This window comes from Siphateles boraxobius, unplaced genomic scaffold (genome assembly GCF_051911475.1).
Source record: "Siphateles boraxobius isolate OS27281-9 unplaced genomic scaffold, OSU_SipBor_1 13, whole genome shotgun sequence".
Taxonomy (NCBI): domain Eukaryota; kingdom Metazoa; phylum Chordata; class Actinopteri; order Cypriniformes; family Leuciscidae; genus Siphateles; species Siphateles boraxobius.
In genome coordinates, this window is record NW_027508733.1 from 16,616,627 (window position 1) to 16,631,124 (window position 14,498).

General features: G+C 38.8%; 1 protein-coding gene across 1 annotated transcript in view; it reads right to left on the minus strand.

Moving 5' to 3' along the window:
• Positions 1 to 1,682: 1,682 nt before the first annotated feature.
• ahr1b (aryl hydrocarbon receptor 1b) overlaps positions 1,683 to 14,498 on the minus strand; it is a 55,129-nt gene continuing 42,313 nt past the window's right edge. The window contains exons 5-11 of the mRNA XM_077226212.1: positions 13,769 to 13,895; positions 13,057 to 13,190; positions 9,261 to 9,463; positions 9,003 to 9,112; positions 8,257 to 8,398; positions 6,577 to 8,083; positions 1,683 to 3,733 (exon numbers count right to left, since the gene is read on the minus strand). Of these exons, the coding sequence (XP_077082327.1) occupies positions 3,572 to 3,733; positions 6,577 to 8,083; positions 8,257 to 8,398; positions 9,003 to 9,112; positions 9,261 to 9,463; positions 13,057 to 13,190; positions 13,769 to 13,895 (2,385 nt within the window). The 3' untranslated portion in view covers positions 1,683 to 3,571. The remainder of the gene's footprint in view (positions 3,734 to 6,576; positions 8,084 to 8,256; positions 8,399 to 9,002; positions 9,113 to 9,260; positions 9,464 to 13,056; positions 13,191 to 13,768; positions 13,896 to 14,498) is intronic.

The following is a 14,498-nucleotide window of genomic DNA, read 5'->3' on the forward strand; positions in this document are numbered from 1 at the left end:
TGATATACACAGACACTATGTGCCCTATCTTGCACCCGGCGCAAATGACTTTGTACACTGACGCATGTATCATTCCTATTTTGGACTTTTCCCTCCACAGACACACGTCGGTTAACTAAGAAATACACTTGCGCTCCCCGGGGCGGTTCAGCGCAAAGAGGAGGCGGAGGCGTGTTCCGGCGCAAACTTTCCCTCATGCTATTTTGCTGTTCTATAAAACAATTGCGCCACTGACCAGAAAAAAACTAAAGTCAGTGGCGCGTTGCGCGTACATTCAGATGCTATTTTAAGCGTGCATGTTTGGCCATAATACAGAGTGTGAACAACGGGCATACACTGTAGATGATTCTCTCATCTACACACATGCATTTAACTTTTTGCAAATGATACATTATCATAAGGAAAAATATTAAAACACGAGGGAAATCATTGTTGTGGCATTACGATGGGGAAAATAGGCATAAAGCTTACACATTTACCCAAATTATTATATGCATGTTTAACCGAAGCTAATTTGGGTGGGTTTGTCCCATCCCCAATGTCACTTCTCTTTCTTTTACGGCCCTGACGAGAACATCGATCTCCTCGGCTGAGAACCGATTCTGAAGCGCGCCTGGTAAATGCGCCGTTATAATATTGCGCCATGGAACAAGCGCACCTCGTTCATCATGCTCTTAAAGGGAATGTGATATAAAGTTCTTATTGGTTTGTTTCCCGTTACGCCCAAACCACACCTATGAATGATGAAGCTACTTCAGACCAACCCCTTTTAGATTTGCGCCAGAAGCAAGAGGCATTTATCCCGCCGGGAAAATAGCAACAGCGCCGGGATCCGCCCACAAAGTTGCTTGCGCTTTGACACTTGCGTTTCAGATCGTTAAAATAGGGCCCAATATTAGGAAAAGGGGGCGGGCTGATGCTGACCGATTTATTACACATCCAGAAGAATACATTTGAGTCATTATAGGCTCCGGTAATTATGGGGCATAATAGGAATAAAGTTGTGACAAAAAAATTATCAGGGAGGAAAAATCTGAGGGGGCACGTGAATTTCCCCCTCACTTTGAATGGGCATGACGCCACTTGTCTTTTCTTTCCTATTGTGACGTATATCCAAGTGAAATGCTTCTGAAACAAGAAAAAGTGTAGGGCGGGACTTTTTTCCAATGGGAATTCATTGGATCATTGTGCTTTTCTACTGGTCGATCTCATGTGAGTGACAGGTTGCTCTCCCACCAGTAAACACGTCATCACAGAAGAGATGTTTCTGCACGAGTTGAAGGTATTTTGATTAGTAAATTAGAAGTTTATGAGGCTACATTCATTTAACAAAAATCATGATGTGTGTAGATAAATTATTTATAATAAATGCTGCAATATTCCATACACAATAAGAATTGTTGATTATGATTTCATTGTGACTCATGGTCGACACTGTGTTTATCTGTAGGACACACCCATCAATATGTACCGCCCCAACTTCCTGTTGCAACAGGAAACGTTAGCCTGTGCTGGTAGATGCTGTAACTTCATCTAGGCATAACTCCTTGGTTTCAGTAGAAAATAAATACAAATTGGGATCATAGGAAGAGAACATTTTTTAAATACGTAATATATACAAAATTTGAAACCAAGAACATTTTTCAAATTAAAAGATTCAAAAGAAATGATCGTGACACCTGTTGTGATTGCACAAATTCTTTAATTAAAGGACCAAATTTTACATTTCAACAAGCAGTCAAATGACAAAAAGACAGAACTGCATTTGTACCTATCGTCTCGCCTACCTTCAGTGTGTTAGAAAAACGTGATTAAAAAAAAAATCAAACATGGAAAAAAACAAAAAAACATGACAAATCATTGACATGGATGACATAATTTCTAAACAAATATTACAACATTTAAATTCTGGAAAATAAAATTTACCAGTATGGCACCATGTTCTTTTTATTTAAAGTGTAAAACTTCTTTTTAGAATATACAAACAGAACACATTACCTGAAAAGATTATACAATATTTACTCCAAAAAACATCTCTCTACATCTTGTGCCGGAGAAAAAGTAAAACCTGGTTAGGTTGCAGTGCTCGTTAAAATAGTGCTTACAACAATATGAAATACGTTTTTTGACTATTTACAAACTTGTACTCTTTAAACATTTTTGTAAATGATTGTCATAGTGTTTTCTCATATACGTGATAAAGAAATTTGAATCCATAGATGAGCCAGTGGTCTCTCTTATAAGAAATGTCTGTAAATACAGCATATACAATATATGCATTTTAAAAAGAAACGTAAAAACAAAAAGGCTGGCCTGGAGGTTCATTTTCTCAGTGATTTCATAATACTATAACAATTAACAATTTTATTCATTAAACACCTTGCAGCACATTATCTTTTTCTTTTTTTTTTAACTGCTTTACAATATACTCAACACATTCAACAATAAGCTTCCAGAATCTCTTTTCATAGACAAATACCCTGCTCTTGAACTGGTTTTTAAAATGCATTATTGATAAGTTACGAACAACATAGTCTAATGACAAAAGCATAATAATTTGTATTAGTAAACCATGATAAAAATCTAAATAGTAGGCATGTAAAAGTGATGTATGATTTTATCTACAATTGAGACAAATCAAAACAAGTTTGTAATATATTACAAGTTGGCTTGTACAAAATTCCAATTGAGACAAATCAACCAATTAAAACAATTTAAAAGTCAATTGTACACGTCAATTGTATGTTAAAATTGTATGACTTTGCCTGATTCCAATTCAAATTATTATGCCTTCATCGCGAGACTGGGTTGGTTCTGGAATCACTATACACATGAACATCTGTATCTAAAAGGTAAGTTGATTTGTAAAGTTGATCTAGAATCATCTTTCCATAATCTAATCTCACAAAATGTAACATAATGTAATCTCACTCTTTTTCGTACTGCTAACTGCTTTATTATTGACATCTCACATAGTTTGTTTCCCGTTAAACAGTCGTTAAACAGTTACACCCTTGCTTTTTCCCATAAATAAATATGCATCCCATGCTTCTGTTCATATAAACATCAAAGTCATTTACTGCGATTCAGGACAATCAGTTTTGCAAGAGCTATACGTTGCATATACTCTCGACGTGATTTAGTCACGCAATCATGATTTTACGAACAACTTGCGCAAATTTGTGCAGCTCGTGTTCATTGAATGAGGCCATATGATTGGCGATTGGCGTCAACACACTCACAAGTACATATGTTTAAACACGCACCTGTTACAGACGGATCATCTCAAATTGTGATCAACTGCATCTGCCAACTGGAAAATTTCCTTACATCTCACAAAGCAGCAGTAAATAATGACACTTAGAGAAATAATCCAAAAAATAAAATAAAATCGGAAATAATACCAATGAGAATACTATCACATTATGTTTGGTGGAGTATTCGATATTCCAGAGGTCAATCTGGCTCATTTGAATTTAAATGAATGTAATTCAAGTTGGTAAGCAAATCAAGTCTTTTTTTTATATTTTGTTTGATGGCATCTCTACGGACTTATCTTTATTAAGTGTGTTCAGAGGTATAAACCAGTGGTCTGAGGGTCTGGGGGAGGTAGGAGGGGCTCAGGAAGGGGGTGAGGACTGTTGCCGGGTGTGGCCACTGCATTGCCGTTGGGAACCAAACAACTTCCTGAGTAGGCCACACTAGTGGAGTTGAGTATAAAGCCTGTCTCCATCTGAAAAAAAAGAAAAAAAACCCCCACAAATGTTAGAAGTACTTCGCTAAAAAGCTAGCTAAAAGTGAAAAGGTGCTTTTTCGCCATTTCGTAATTATGAGATTCCGACTTGTAAAAAGCATTTACTTTCGTGTGGAACACGTAATTACAACTAGTAAACTCTGAATTTTCAGAGAGCTCCGATTTGTACCACATGACCACTGTACCACCTGCCTGCTGAAGATTTATTTTGCTATTGATTTGTCAGAACATCACGTGTTGTCATCTCATATTTGCGACATGGTGCGAATGCAGCAAATGTATCTAGCTAAAAAGGTTGGAGTGAATCTCACAATTGAACATTGTTCTTCAAAATGTCCAAAATCTGAATATAAAATGCACAACATGGCTTCTTTTAAGTTAGCTAAACATAGTTTTAAAGAGACATATAGTGTTAATACAGAACAAAAAATCAACAGCAAGCAATCACGACAACTCATTAGCATTACTCACGTGACTTCTCTACTTTTGACCTAAATTACAGAGCTCACTTATGCCACTAGCACAGCGGTTGCTTATTTAAGCAGGTTAACGGCAGCTGGACAACAGATGTTGTATTTGGTGGGGTCATTTCACACTTCAAAAGATGCATTTGTAACCAGTCCTACACGGCCCACTTCGAGCGGGATTCGAACCGGGGTCTCCGGTGTAGGGGGGTATGCTAACAAGGACACTACAGACCGCAGCCACTAGCGTCAGTCGCTAGCGCGCTTCTTGACGCTCTTACTAGCTTACGTACCGTTACACATTCAACAGGATCACATACAGAAACACAATCTAATTGCTGTTTTTAGAAGCTAACTCATCAAAAATAACTACATTATTTTTTGTAGTTTGAACAAAACTAATGCTTTCAAGAAAATTGCTTTCAAGAAATTTAACAACTCATCACTCATTCATTTTTGGAATGATGTAGAAATGACGTGCAGATGATAAGTAAATCCCTGGCAAAATCACAAAGCTCTAATAGCTAGTATTTGAATGTGCAGTGTTAGTATGCATGAGGTAATGTTGATGCTGAATTGTAGGTCATAGCTGCTCATGCCTGACTGGGCATTTAAGCTCTATTCTCCTTTCAGCTGAGAGCAATGACCCTGAATACAGACACATACCCAAAGCCCAGAATTTAGTGCTGGACCTAAACTGAATTGTCTTCCTTTCTGTCTTGTCTTGCACTTTCATTGATGATTCACTTCTCTGTTTAACATCCTCATTTCCATTTCCATATATTATCTATCCATATCCATCTTTTTTGTCTGCAAAAGTTGCTCACATTTTCTTTTCTTATTTCATAACATGCATCTTTAAAAACTAGCCAATAAACAGTACAAAAGTCACCACCACAATGTCAGGGCATTGCAGTGCAACTGATAAGGTGTTCTGCATGATTTGTTAGCATGTTGCTAGTTTGTTACTCACAGGCCCAAGTCAAAACAGCCCACCCCAAGTCTCTATAAGAGTCTTTGAGGTCTAAATATGGCTCTGGTCCCTTCTGCAGCCTATGTGATTTTCATTCATATGTTTTGGTTGTCTGCCGGGTGAAGTGCAAGTCTAAATGCTTATAAAAATAATTGAACCCCTCTTTCTCAACAAGCAACATGATTTTAGATATAATTTATGTCTGTAGCACAAACAACAACGGATCTATTATGCACCAAAGTTGTCTTAGCAAGCACTGCTTACAATCTACAGAAATCACAATCCCTATATGTGGAATAACGCCTTGCATGTGGAAAGGCAAGACTGTCTGGATAAATGAGTGCAGACAGGGGCCCATGGTCTCAGAATATTGCCTGCTGCATGAGCGGTCCTTTTGTGGAGGCTTCTCTTTCTCGAGCTCTCCTTTATAGCCCTGGGCTCCCCATTTACAATAGACTAGATGTTACAGTTGGCTGCCATCAGTACAGCGGAAAATGCTGGTGGGTTGACCTGGAAGATTACACTCTTAAGCTGAAGATTACAATCTTAACCACAGTCACCATGATAAAGAAACACAGCAGGCAAAGCAAACATCCACCTGTGTGGGGCCCCACAGCGACTCTCCAGAGACTGACAAGACTTTGTAGGTCTTTCACTGTGCATTATGCAATCTCAGCACATTAGCTTTGACCCATCAGATCTTGGTCTTTTATACAAAGCACAATTAGGTCAGAGTGAGCATTTAGGCGAATGGAAATAAAGAGATAGAAATATGGAGGGGGTGGGTGGGCCATTTCAGGCTTTAGACCCCAGAATATCTTTAAACTACAATCCTAGACAATCCAAGTTGTCTCAACATAAAATGGAATATTGTAAAGGGTGGTCAGAAGGAACCTTGCCATTAAATGAAACGTTAAAGACAAATTGGCACAATTTCTAGTGTATTATCCATCTATACCAAACTTGACAATGTTAATACCAAACAGGGTTGGACAGGGGTGTCCAATCCTTCTACTTGGAGGGCATCCTCCCTGCAGTGCTCTGCTCCAACACACCTGGATAGAAGTTTCTTGTGACCCGGAAGACCTTGATGAGCTAGTTAGGTGTGTTTAATTAGGGTTAAAGCTACCGCAATAACTTTGGTTTCCCTTATCTTGGTCTTGGAACAAAATTTGTATCAACCAATACATTTTTAGGATTAGGGGCTTGAAGAACATTTGTATCAACCATTTATTAACCATCTGAAATCAGGAATTGAGAGTGTACTTAGGGTTGTAGTTAAGGATAAGGTTTGGCCTGTACAAGTTTAATAGCGATGTTGATTCAGGAGCTTGTCCGTCTTGGTTAAATCGCACTGTGCAACTACATCCTTCTTTAATTCTTACCTTACTGTGGGTGGTGTCATGGGTCAGTTCAGAGCCGTAATCTGTCAATGCGGGAAGGTTTGAAGGTGTGGCTAATCCCAGGATATGCTCCAGAGAGGAGTTCTGTTTGGTATAGGAGGCGTAATAATTGGGTGCGAACTTTGGCTGCTGCTGCTGTTTCTGATAACCCTGTTGATAGGACGAAGACCAGGCCATGGCTGCCTGAAACTGCCCTGCATCCACAGCTGAACTGCTGTTCATTGTAAAATCCAGCCCTGAATTGTCAGTCATATTACAGTCAACATGGATACCCAATGTCTGTGTGTGTGCCTTTTGGCCATTGGAAAAACTAGGTCCATTTGTGACCAATTGATCTGTGAAGTTGTATCCATGCCACTCGGGATCATTGTAGACCCCATTCGGAGGGGTGCCACTATCTTCAACTGTTTTCTGTTTATACTGGAATGGGACAAGCAACTGGCTGTGCTGCCATTGCTGTGGCTGTGCTTTACTAGTTATCTTGTCACCAAGTTGAGAGTTCAAGTTGGCTTGTGTATGTTCAGAGACCCAGTGACCATTGTGTTCAACTGGTACCGAGTTCACCAACAATGTATCATGTTGGTTAAAAGTAGTAGTCTCAGAGTCTGTTGTAGACACCTCAGGAATTGGCGCTTGGATCCAACTCTCTGTTTCCTGGCAAACCGACTGGCCATTGAGATGTTGCTGCATACGCTGTGAGAGATGAATTATGGGTGCTATCTGTTTTTGAGGCCAGAAAGGGACATGAGGAGCTGGTAGTGAGGAAGTAACTTGAGGAGCTGAGTCAGAAGCAGAACATGGCTTAGGGGGTTCAACAGAATCTAATGCTGCGGCAGGGTTTTGAGCATCTGTCGAGTCCTCTATCCGGTTCTCCAGAGAGTCGTGGACGTAGGAGAGGATTTCATTGTTGGTGAGAAGATCATTCAGAGATGGTATGTAATCTGGTTCCATCTCTACTTGGATCATCCTCTCATCCAGAAGCAGCAACTCCAGGTCCTCTGCATTGAGTCCAAGATTTTCCAGGGCACTGAATAGCTCACTGTAAGAGCAGCTCTCCTCAGTTTCCAGCGACAGAGAATCTAATGTTGCCAGTAGTGGGTCAAAACTTGATGGCTCCTGTTTGGAGACTGCAGTTACACCATTCTGCACCGAATTCCAACTTTCATTCTCAGAAGAGAAAGTGCTAGTCTCTCCTTGCACATTGAAGAGGCTACTGTGGAATGACATTCTAGGCTCCATAGCAGGCTGGCAAACATAAACAGACTCGTCCTGTCTCATCATGGCTCCCAGCAGAGAACTTGGGTCCACATCATCCTTTGAGCTTTTGTCCACCTTGGTCTTTTTGGTTTTGTTGTTCTTGCCTTTGCCCTGAAAGGTGTCGGGGAAGCCTGGCATGGGGTAGCTGATTTGGTACAGCATAGCTTCTCCAGTAGCAAAGGTGAAAGGATGCATAGATCGCTTCCTCAAATGCTCTCCGCCCTCTTCTTCTCTGAATAAATAAATAAAAGAACTTTGTCAGTGGACGTGTAAAAAGTACTTTCATCAAATTCTTGCTAATTTGCCATGCTATTTAACAGTTCAAAAGTGAACACTAGCATGCTAATGAACTATTTTGTATACTCTTAACTTAGAAGTATAAATGGATATTAGCCTTTTACTTACACAAGCGGCCTCTGGGTGGCAATGATGTAGTCAGGCTTGCCATTTTTGTAGACAAGTCTAGCGTTAGCTTGTACCCATTTCCAACGGTTGTCCTTTGTAAGCAGTCTAAACACAGTCAGGCCGCTTTCTCCAGTCTTGATCACTGCAAATGACAATGCAACAGCTTGTAAACCCAGTTGAAATGTATAGACCAGATCTTTTTCTGCTATAGACTGTTGGTTCGATATTCAATACTGGATTTAGGGCTCTAGTTCACATGTCTCTCTGCTCTTAATGACTTATCCAATCTCCTTCATAATCTATGGGATTATGGGAAAACATTCCTCTTCCTTTCTCTTGCTCTGTCTATTTGTCTATTTTTTCCTCCACTCTTGCGGTAAACCAGCACAGAAAAATCTGTATTTACCAAATCCACACACATCTTGCCCATAAAACTGACATCATCAATAGCCTCCTGTGAACCACACTGAATGAGGGGACTGTCACTTGTTCAAGTATTTGTATAAGCAAACAGGGTTAATGTCTTTTAGTGTCACTTTAGTTTATTTTAGACACCAAGCCTTTGGCAACAATGTCAGTATGCATCAGCAGAAAGACAGTTCTCAACATAGCTGTTTCTGAATCTTAATAGTATTGAGTCAATCACATTATTGGTTAATTGAACTTAAAGGTTAAATTCAACTTTCTTTCTGAATTGAACAATAAAACTCCAAGATGACAAATCTGAAGAAATCTGAATATCTTACTCCTGACATGGTTCTCGGCGCAGTAGAGCATATCGGCTGCATGGATGAACTGATACCCTGAACCTCGAACTCGCAGCTCTGCCTCTGTATAACCAAGAACGATTTTTCCCCTAAAACACAGGCAGAACCAAAATCAGTGATTTCTGTACCATTTAATATTGTATTACGAAGATACCATATAACTAGGATAAAAACACTTTTACACAGTGCACGTTATTTTATATATATGTATATATTTAAGGAATTGTTCATCATTACTTAGCATCACAGGCCATTGGTGTGAAGTCCAACTTGTGTTTGGTTCTAAAAATCATGTTCTTGGTTCGGATCTCCATTATGGAAGGAGGCTGTAGGGGCGTTGCTATTGCAAACAGGGCGAGCTGGGGTGGCATTTGGCCTCCGTCATCCAATCGTCTGTTCTGTCCATGCAGGAATTTAAGACGCCCTAGAAGATTCAGGGCCTTAAAGGGGCATAAATGAAAACAAACCTTGAAATATCTACTATACAAAACGGCATAACGTGAAAAATATCAAAGTGGAATTTGATATTCAAAGAGGATGTATTCAAACATTTAAACATCTAATTAAAAATATTTAAAATACATGGCAAGTACAACAAAACAACATTATGCCATGCAGAACAAACAAAAACTCATGTCATATTGCATTTGCATGAATGCACATGTATTGCTTATGTACATACACAGCTGGAGCTAATGATTTTGTTGGCATGCCCTTGGTGAACCACATAATTTGTCTCTGACTCAATGTGGCAATAGAGTTCAAGCAAGGTCATCTATTAATAAAGGCTGTACGACCTGTCTAGAATGTGTCATATCTGAATGTTTTCATTTATCGTGACTGGTTACTAAACCTTACACGTTTTGTTCTGATTGGCAGAGATTATGACATCCACGAGTATTTTATGTCGTCTGTGATTTATTTAGTGTCACCTATCAATATGCACACACACACAAAAAAACACTACACATTTCATGGCTGGAAGGGACTCTCGACAAACTGTAACAAAACGTCATTCCATTTCTGAGTGAGCTATTCCTTTAAAGGAGTAGTTCTCTTTCAAATTAAGATTAGCCCATGATTTACTCACCCTAAAGCCATCCTAGGTGTGTATGACTTTTTTCTTTCAGACGTTATATTAAAAAATATACTGGCTCTTCCAAGTTTTATAATGGCAGTTGATTGCCACCAACAGATTGAAGCTCAAAAATGTGCATCCATCCATCCATCGTAAACGAACTCCAAACGGCTCCAGGGGGTTAATGAAGGCCTTCTGAATCAAAACGATGAGTTTGTGTAAGAAAAATATTAATATTTAAACTTTAAAAATTAAAATAACTAGCTTTTGGCCAAACGAACATACGGATTCAACTTAAGTGTAACGCGCAACTGTGGCGAACAGGACGAGGCTGAGGGCCGTGAAAGAGCAATACTTGCGCGACACACCGGTCTCGTATCTCTCACGGAGGAGCGGAAGCATAAAAGGTGGAGTGAAGACAGTGAAGAGAGAGAGAGGAAAAGGCCTGGACTTGAGTTTTATGTTTTATTATGTGACCGCAGTCGTCTGTGAGGGGCTGCTGTCTTTTACTTTCGTTTTGTATTTCTTTATTTTACGTTATTAAAGTATTTAAATGTTCTCTGGTTCCCGCCTCCTTCTTCCCATAACATCTAACTGTGTTACATTGGTTAAAAGACAGCAGCCCCGGACGACTGCTGTCACATGATAAAACATAAAACATAAGTCTGTCAGGCCAGGCCTGTCCTCTCTCTCTCTTAACTGTCTTCGCTCCTCCTTTTATGATTCCGCTCCTCCGGACTTTCTTCTCTCAGACGAAAACAATCAGAGTTATATTAAAAAAAATGCGCGCAGGTGTCGCTCATCACGCCACCGGCCTCGTCCTGCTCGCCACAGCAACTTAGGCGAGAAATGCGATGTACCGCTGATATTTACGCTACGCCATGACGCACTACGCAACTTCTGACGTCATAAATTTCATAAGTTGCGCATTAGGGACAAGTAGACTGCGTATGGCCGTTTGGCCAGAAGCTAGAATTTTACTTTGTAACGTGTTAAATATGAATATTTTTCTACACAAACTCATCGTTCTGCTTCAGAAGGCCTTTATTAACCAACAGGAGTCGTTTGGGGATCGTTTACGATGGATGAATGCACGTTTTAAAGCTTCAATCTGTTGGTTGCAATCCACTGCCATTATAAAAACTTGGAAGAGCCAGGATATTTTTTTATATAACTCTGATTGTTTTCGTCTGAGAGAAGAAAGTCATATACTCCTAGGATGGCTTGAGGGTGAGTAAATCATGGGCTAGTTTTCATTATAAAGTGAACTAATCCTTTAAGGCTTGTAAATTTTGTGGCGCCTTATGCAATACCTGATTTAAATTAGTCCTGCTTATGTAAAGCTACACAACAAATGCCTCATGGTACGTTTACACGACAACGATGTACTAAAAACGGAAACATTTTTCTTTTGCATTTTTCGCATACAGACGACACCATTGTCAAAACGATGACATCTGCGAAATTTTCGGATTTGCGAAAAATGACTAAAACGCTGTATTCTGCTGCCAGGCCAGTAGTTGGCAATGATACTTTGCAAAGAAACACTACGCGCATATAGACTGAACGCGTAAAATACGCATGTGCATGACGTTACCGTTTTCACAAATTCGCACTTTTGTAGTTTACACGTGGATAATAACGGTATCTTTTTCAAAAACTGTACTTTAAAACCCATTTTCAAAAGTTTGCATTTTTCTCAGGCCCCCAACATTTGGTTGTTGTGTAAATGAACGGCCAAAAGAACGGCCAAAACCCAAAAAAAGTTGAAAACGGTGTCGTGTAAACATCCCTTGCCAATGACTTCATGAAGTATTCATAAAGAGACACGCATTAGTGACGCCTATATTTAATTTGACGCAAACAAAAATAAGGCTTTCAGTGCGACTTTCCGATTTAGGGGTGTGTCAACTACATACTGATGGTGGAAGCTAATTGGCCGTAATTGCATTTTCATTGTGAACCTCCCAAGAGAACTTAACGGTTGCATTCTAAAATACCAAGAGGTATCTTGAGGTTGTTTGTATTTATAGCTCATGCTAATGAATTTATCTAAGCACACAGGGAGACCCCTGTTACCTTTACGCTCCTGACAAGCTAAGTGTAGTCATGCTATTCTGGAGGGAGATTGATTCGGTAAAGATGAAGTGGAGAGGAAAGAAAGTAAAAGAGAGATACTGAGAAAAATAAAGGCCAAGAGTCCAGAGAATCCTGCAGTACTGAGTTTTGCACGCATACAGATACTTTAATAATAATAATAATAATAATAATAATAATAATAATTAATTACATTTATATAGCGCTTTTTTCTGCACTCAAATAACTTTACATGGAAGGATGGAATCTCCTCAACCACCACCAATGTGCAGCATCCCCCTGGATGATGTAACGGCAACCATAGTACGCTAAAACGCCCACCACACACCAGCTTATTGGTGGAGAGGAGACAGTGATGAAGCCAATCAGTGTATATGGGGATGATTAGGAGGCCATGATGGACAGAGGCCACTGGGCAAATTTGGCCAGGATGCCGGGGTTACACCCCTACTTGTTTCGAAAGACATCCTGGGATTTTTTGTGACCAGAGATAGTCATATTTCAATAGTCAAAGCTTAAATTTAGGCTAACTTGAACAGGTTCTTGTACTTGTTGTTTTGCAAATTTTTTGTAGCACAAATTAAAACCTTTTCCCCATGACCCTATTGCTCCTTTAAGAGGGATTACAGAGGTGTTCCAACAATTCTGATCTCTGGCTACAATCCGACACAAGTGCTAACCTAGATGCTAACTCACTCTGCAATCTGGAACATCGGGGCTTAGAGACTCTGAATAGCAAGGTATATTCCAATATATGAACATTTCCTAATATTACATTAGCAGTTCCTATGTAGACAACTCACTAGGTCTTTAGAGCAAAAGGAAAGCTTTAACACAGCTTAGCTGGTTGAGACTGACCAGGAATCCAGAGGAATTGTCTAGAAGGCATCGGAAACGACAGACAAAATTTCTCTCCAGGAAAGAGGAGTTTTCTGGAGGCAGCTGGTCAGGGTTGCACATCACCAGAGACATACTTGGGGCAGGATCTCCATCTAAGAGAAACAAAGAAGAAAGACACGCTTTCAGACTTGACAAGTCTAGTGGCGTGTCTAGAATTTTTCAACAAGGGGTCATGGTTGGATTATCCAGTGACCACCATTTCTGTTTCTATCCTTTCTGTTTGATGTTATCCTTAATTACAATGACGTTTTAGTGACCATAACATTTATTTTGCAACTCCAGGAGCTTCCACTAAAGGTCAAACCACCCTCGTCTCTCATAAAAAAAAAAAAAAAAACTCTCTCTTTCATTTTCGGTTACTCTCTTCTAACTCAGGTGCTCTAAACTTATTCATTTGAATATGTGTTAAAATTATTTGGGTCTTTTATCAATAATTTGTAATGAATAATCAGATTTTTTGTTTTGCATCCATCAAGTTCCAAATAAAAAAAGGAATGAAATGAAACCCCTTTCATTTATAAAACATTAATTCACTGGTTTATCAAAACATAGGCACTGCCACATGGTTATTTGATACATAAGCACATTTTCGCTGAATTTCGAGCAAAATTAACTATATAAAAAACAATATAATAGTTCTACCATGATGTAAAATTATATATTTTCTGACCTTGTGAGGATTCTTCTGTCTGTTTGCTGGTTGGAGGCGGGTTCAAAGCCCAGTGCAAGTTGTGTCTGAAGGCCTGCTGGTCTTCAGTATGAATGAGATCAAACACATTTTGATGCATCACATCCGTCTGGGTGATCGAGGGACAAATGAAGAGGGACAGTGTGAGAGAAATATTGTTGAAAGGATGCAACATTATTTTATCGGTTTCAAAAATTTCAGGGCCAATTACAAATATATCAACTACTATTAAAAATTTGAGATTGATAAGATTTTTTAATGTTTTTGAAATAAGTATTTTATGCTTTTGATCAAAAATACAGTAAAACTATTATGAAACATTATTAAAATATAAAATAACTGTTGTCTATTAGAATATATTTTAAAATGTATTTTATTCATGTGATGCAGAACTTAATTACTCATTACATCATTACAGTGTGTATGTATATATACAGTATGTATTTATACACATACATATATTATATATTTACAAACCTTTATGTTAATCGTGAATTGCGAATAATTGATTTGACAGCACTACTATATATATACAGGTGCTGGTCATATAATTAGAATATCATCAAAAAGTTGATTTATTTAAGTAATTCCATTCAAAAAGTGAAATTTGGATATTATATTCATTCATTACACACAGACTGATATATTTCAAGTGTTCACTCCTTTAAATTTTGATGATTATAACTGACAACTAATGAAAACCCCAAATTCA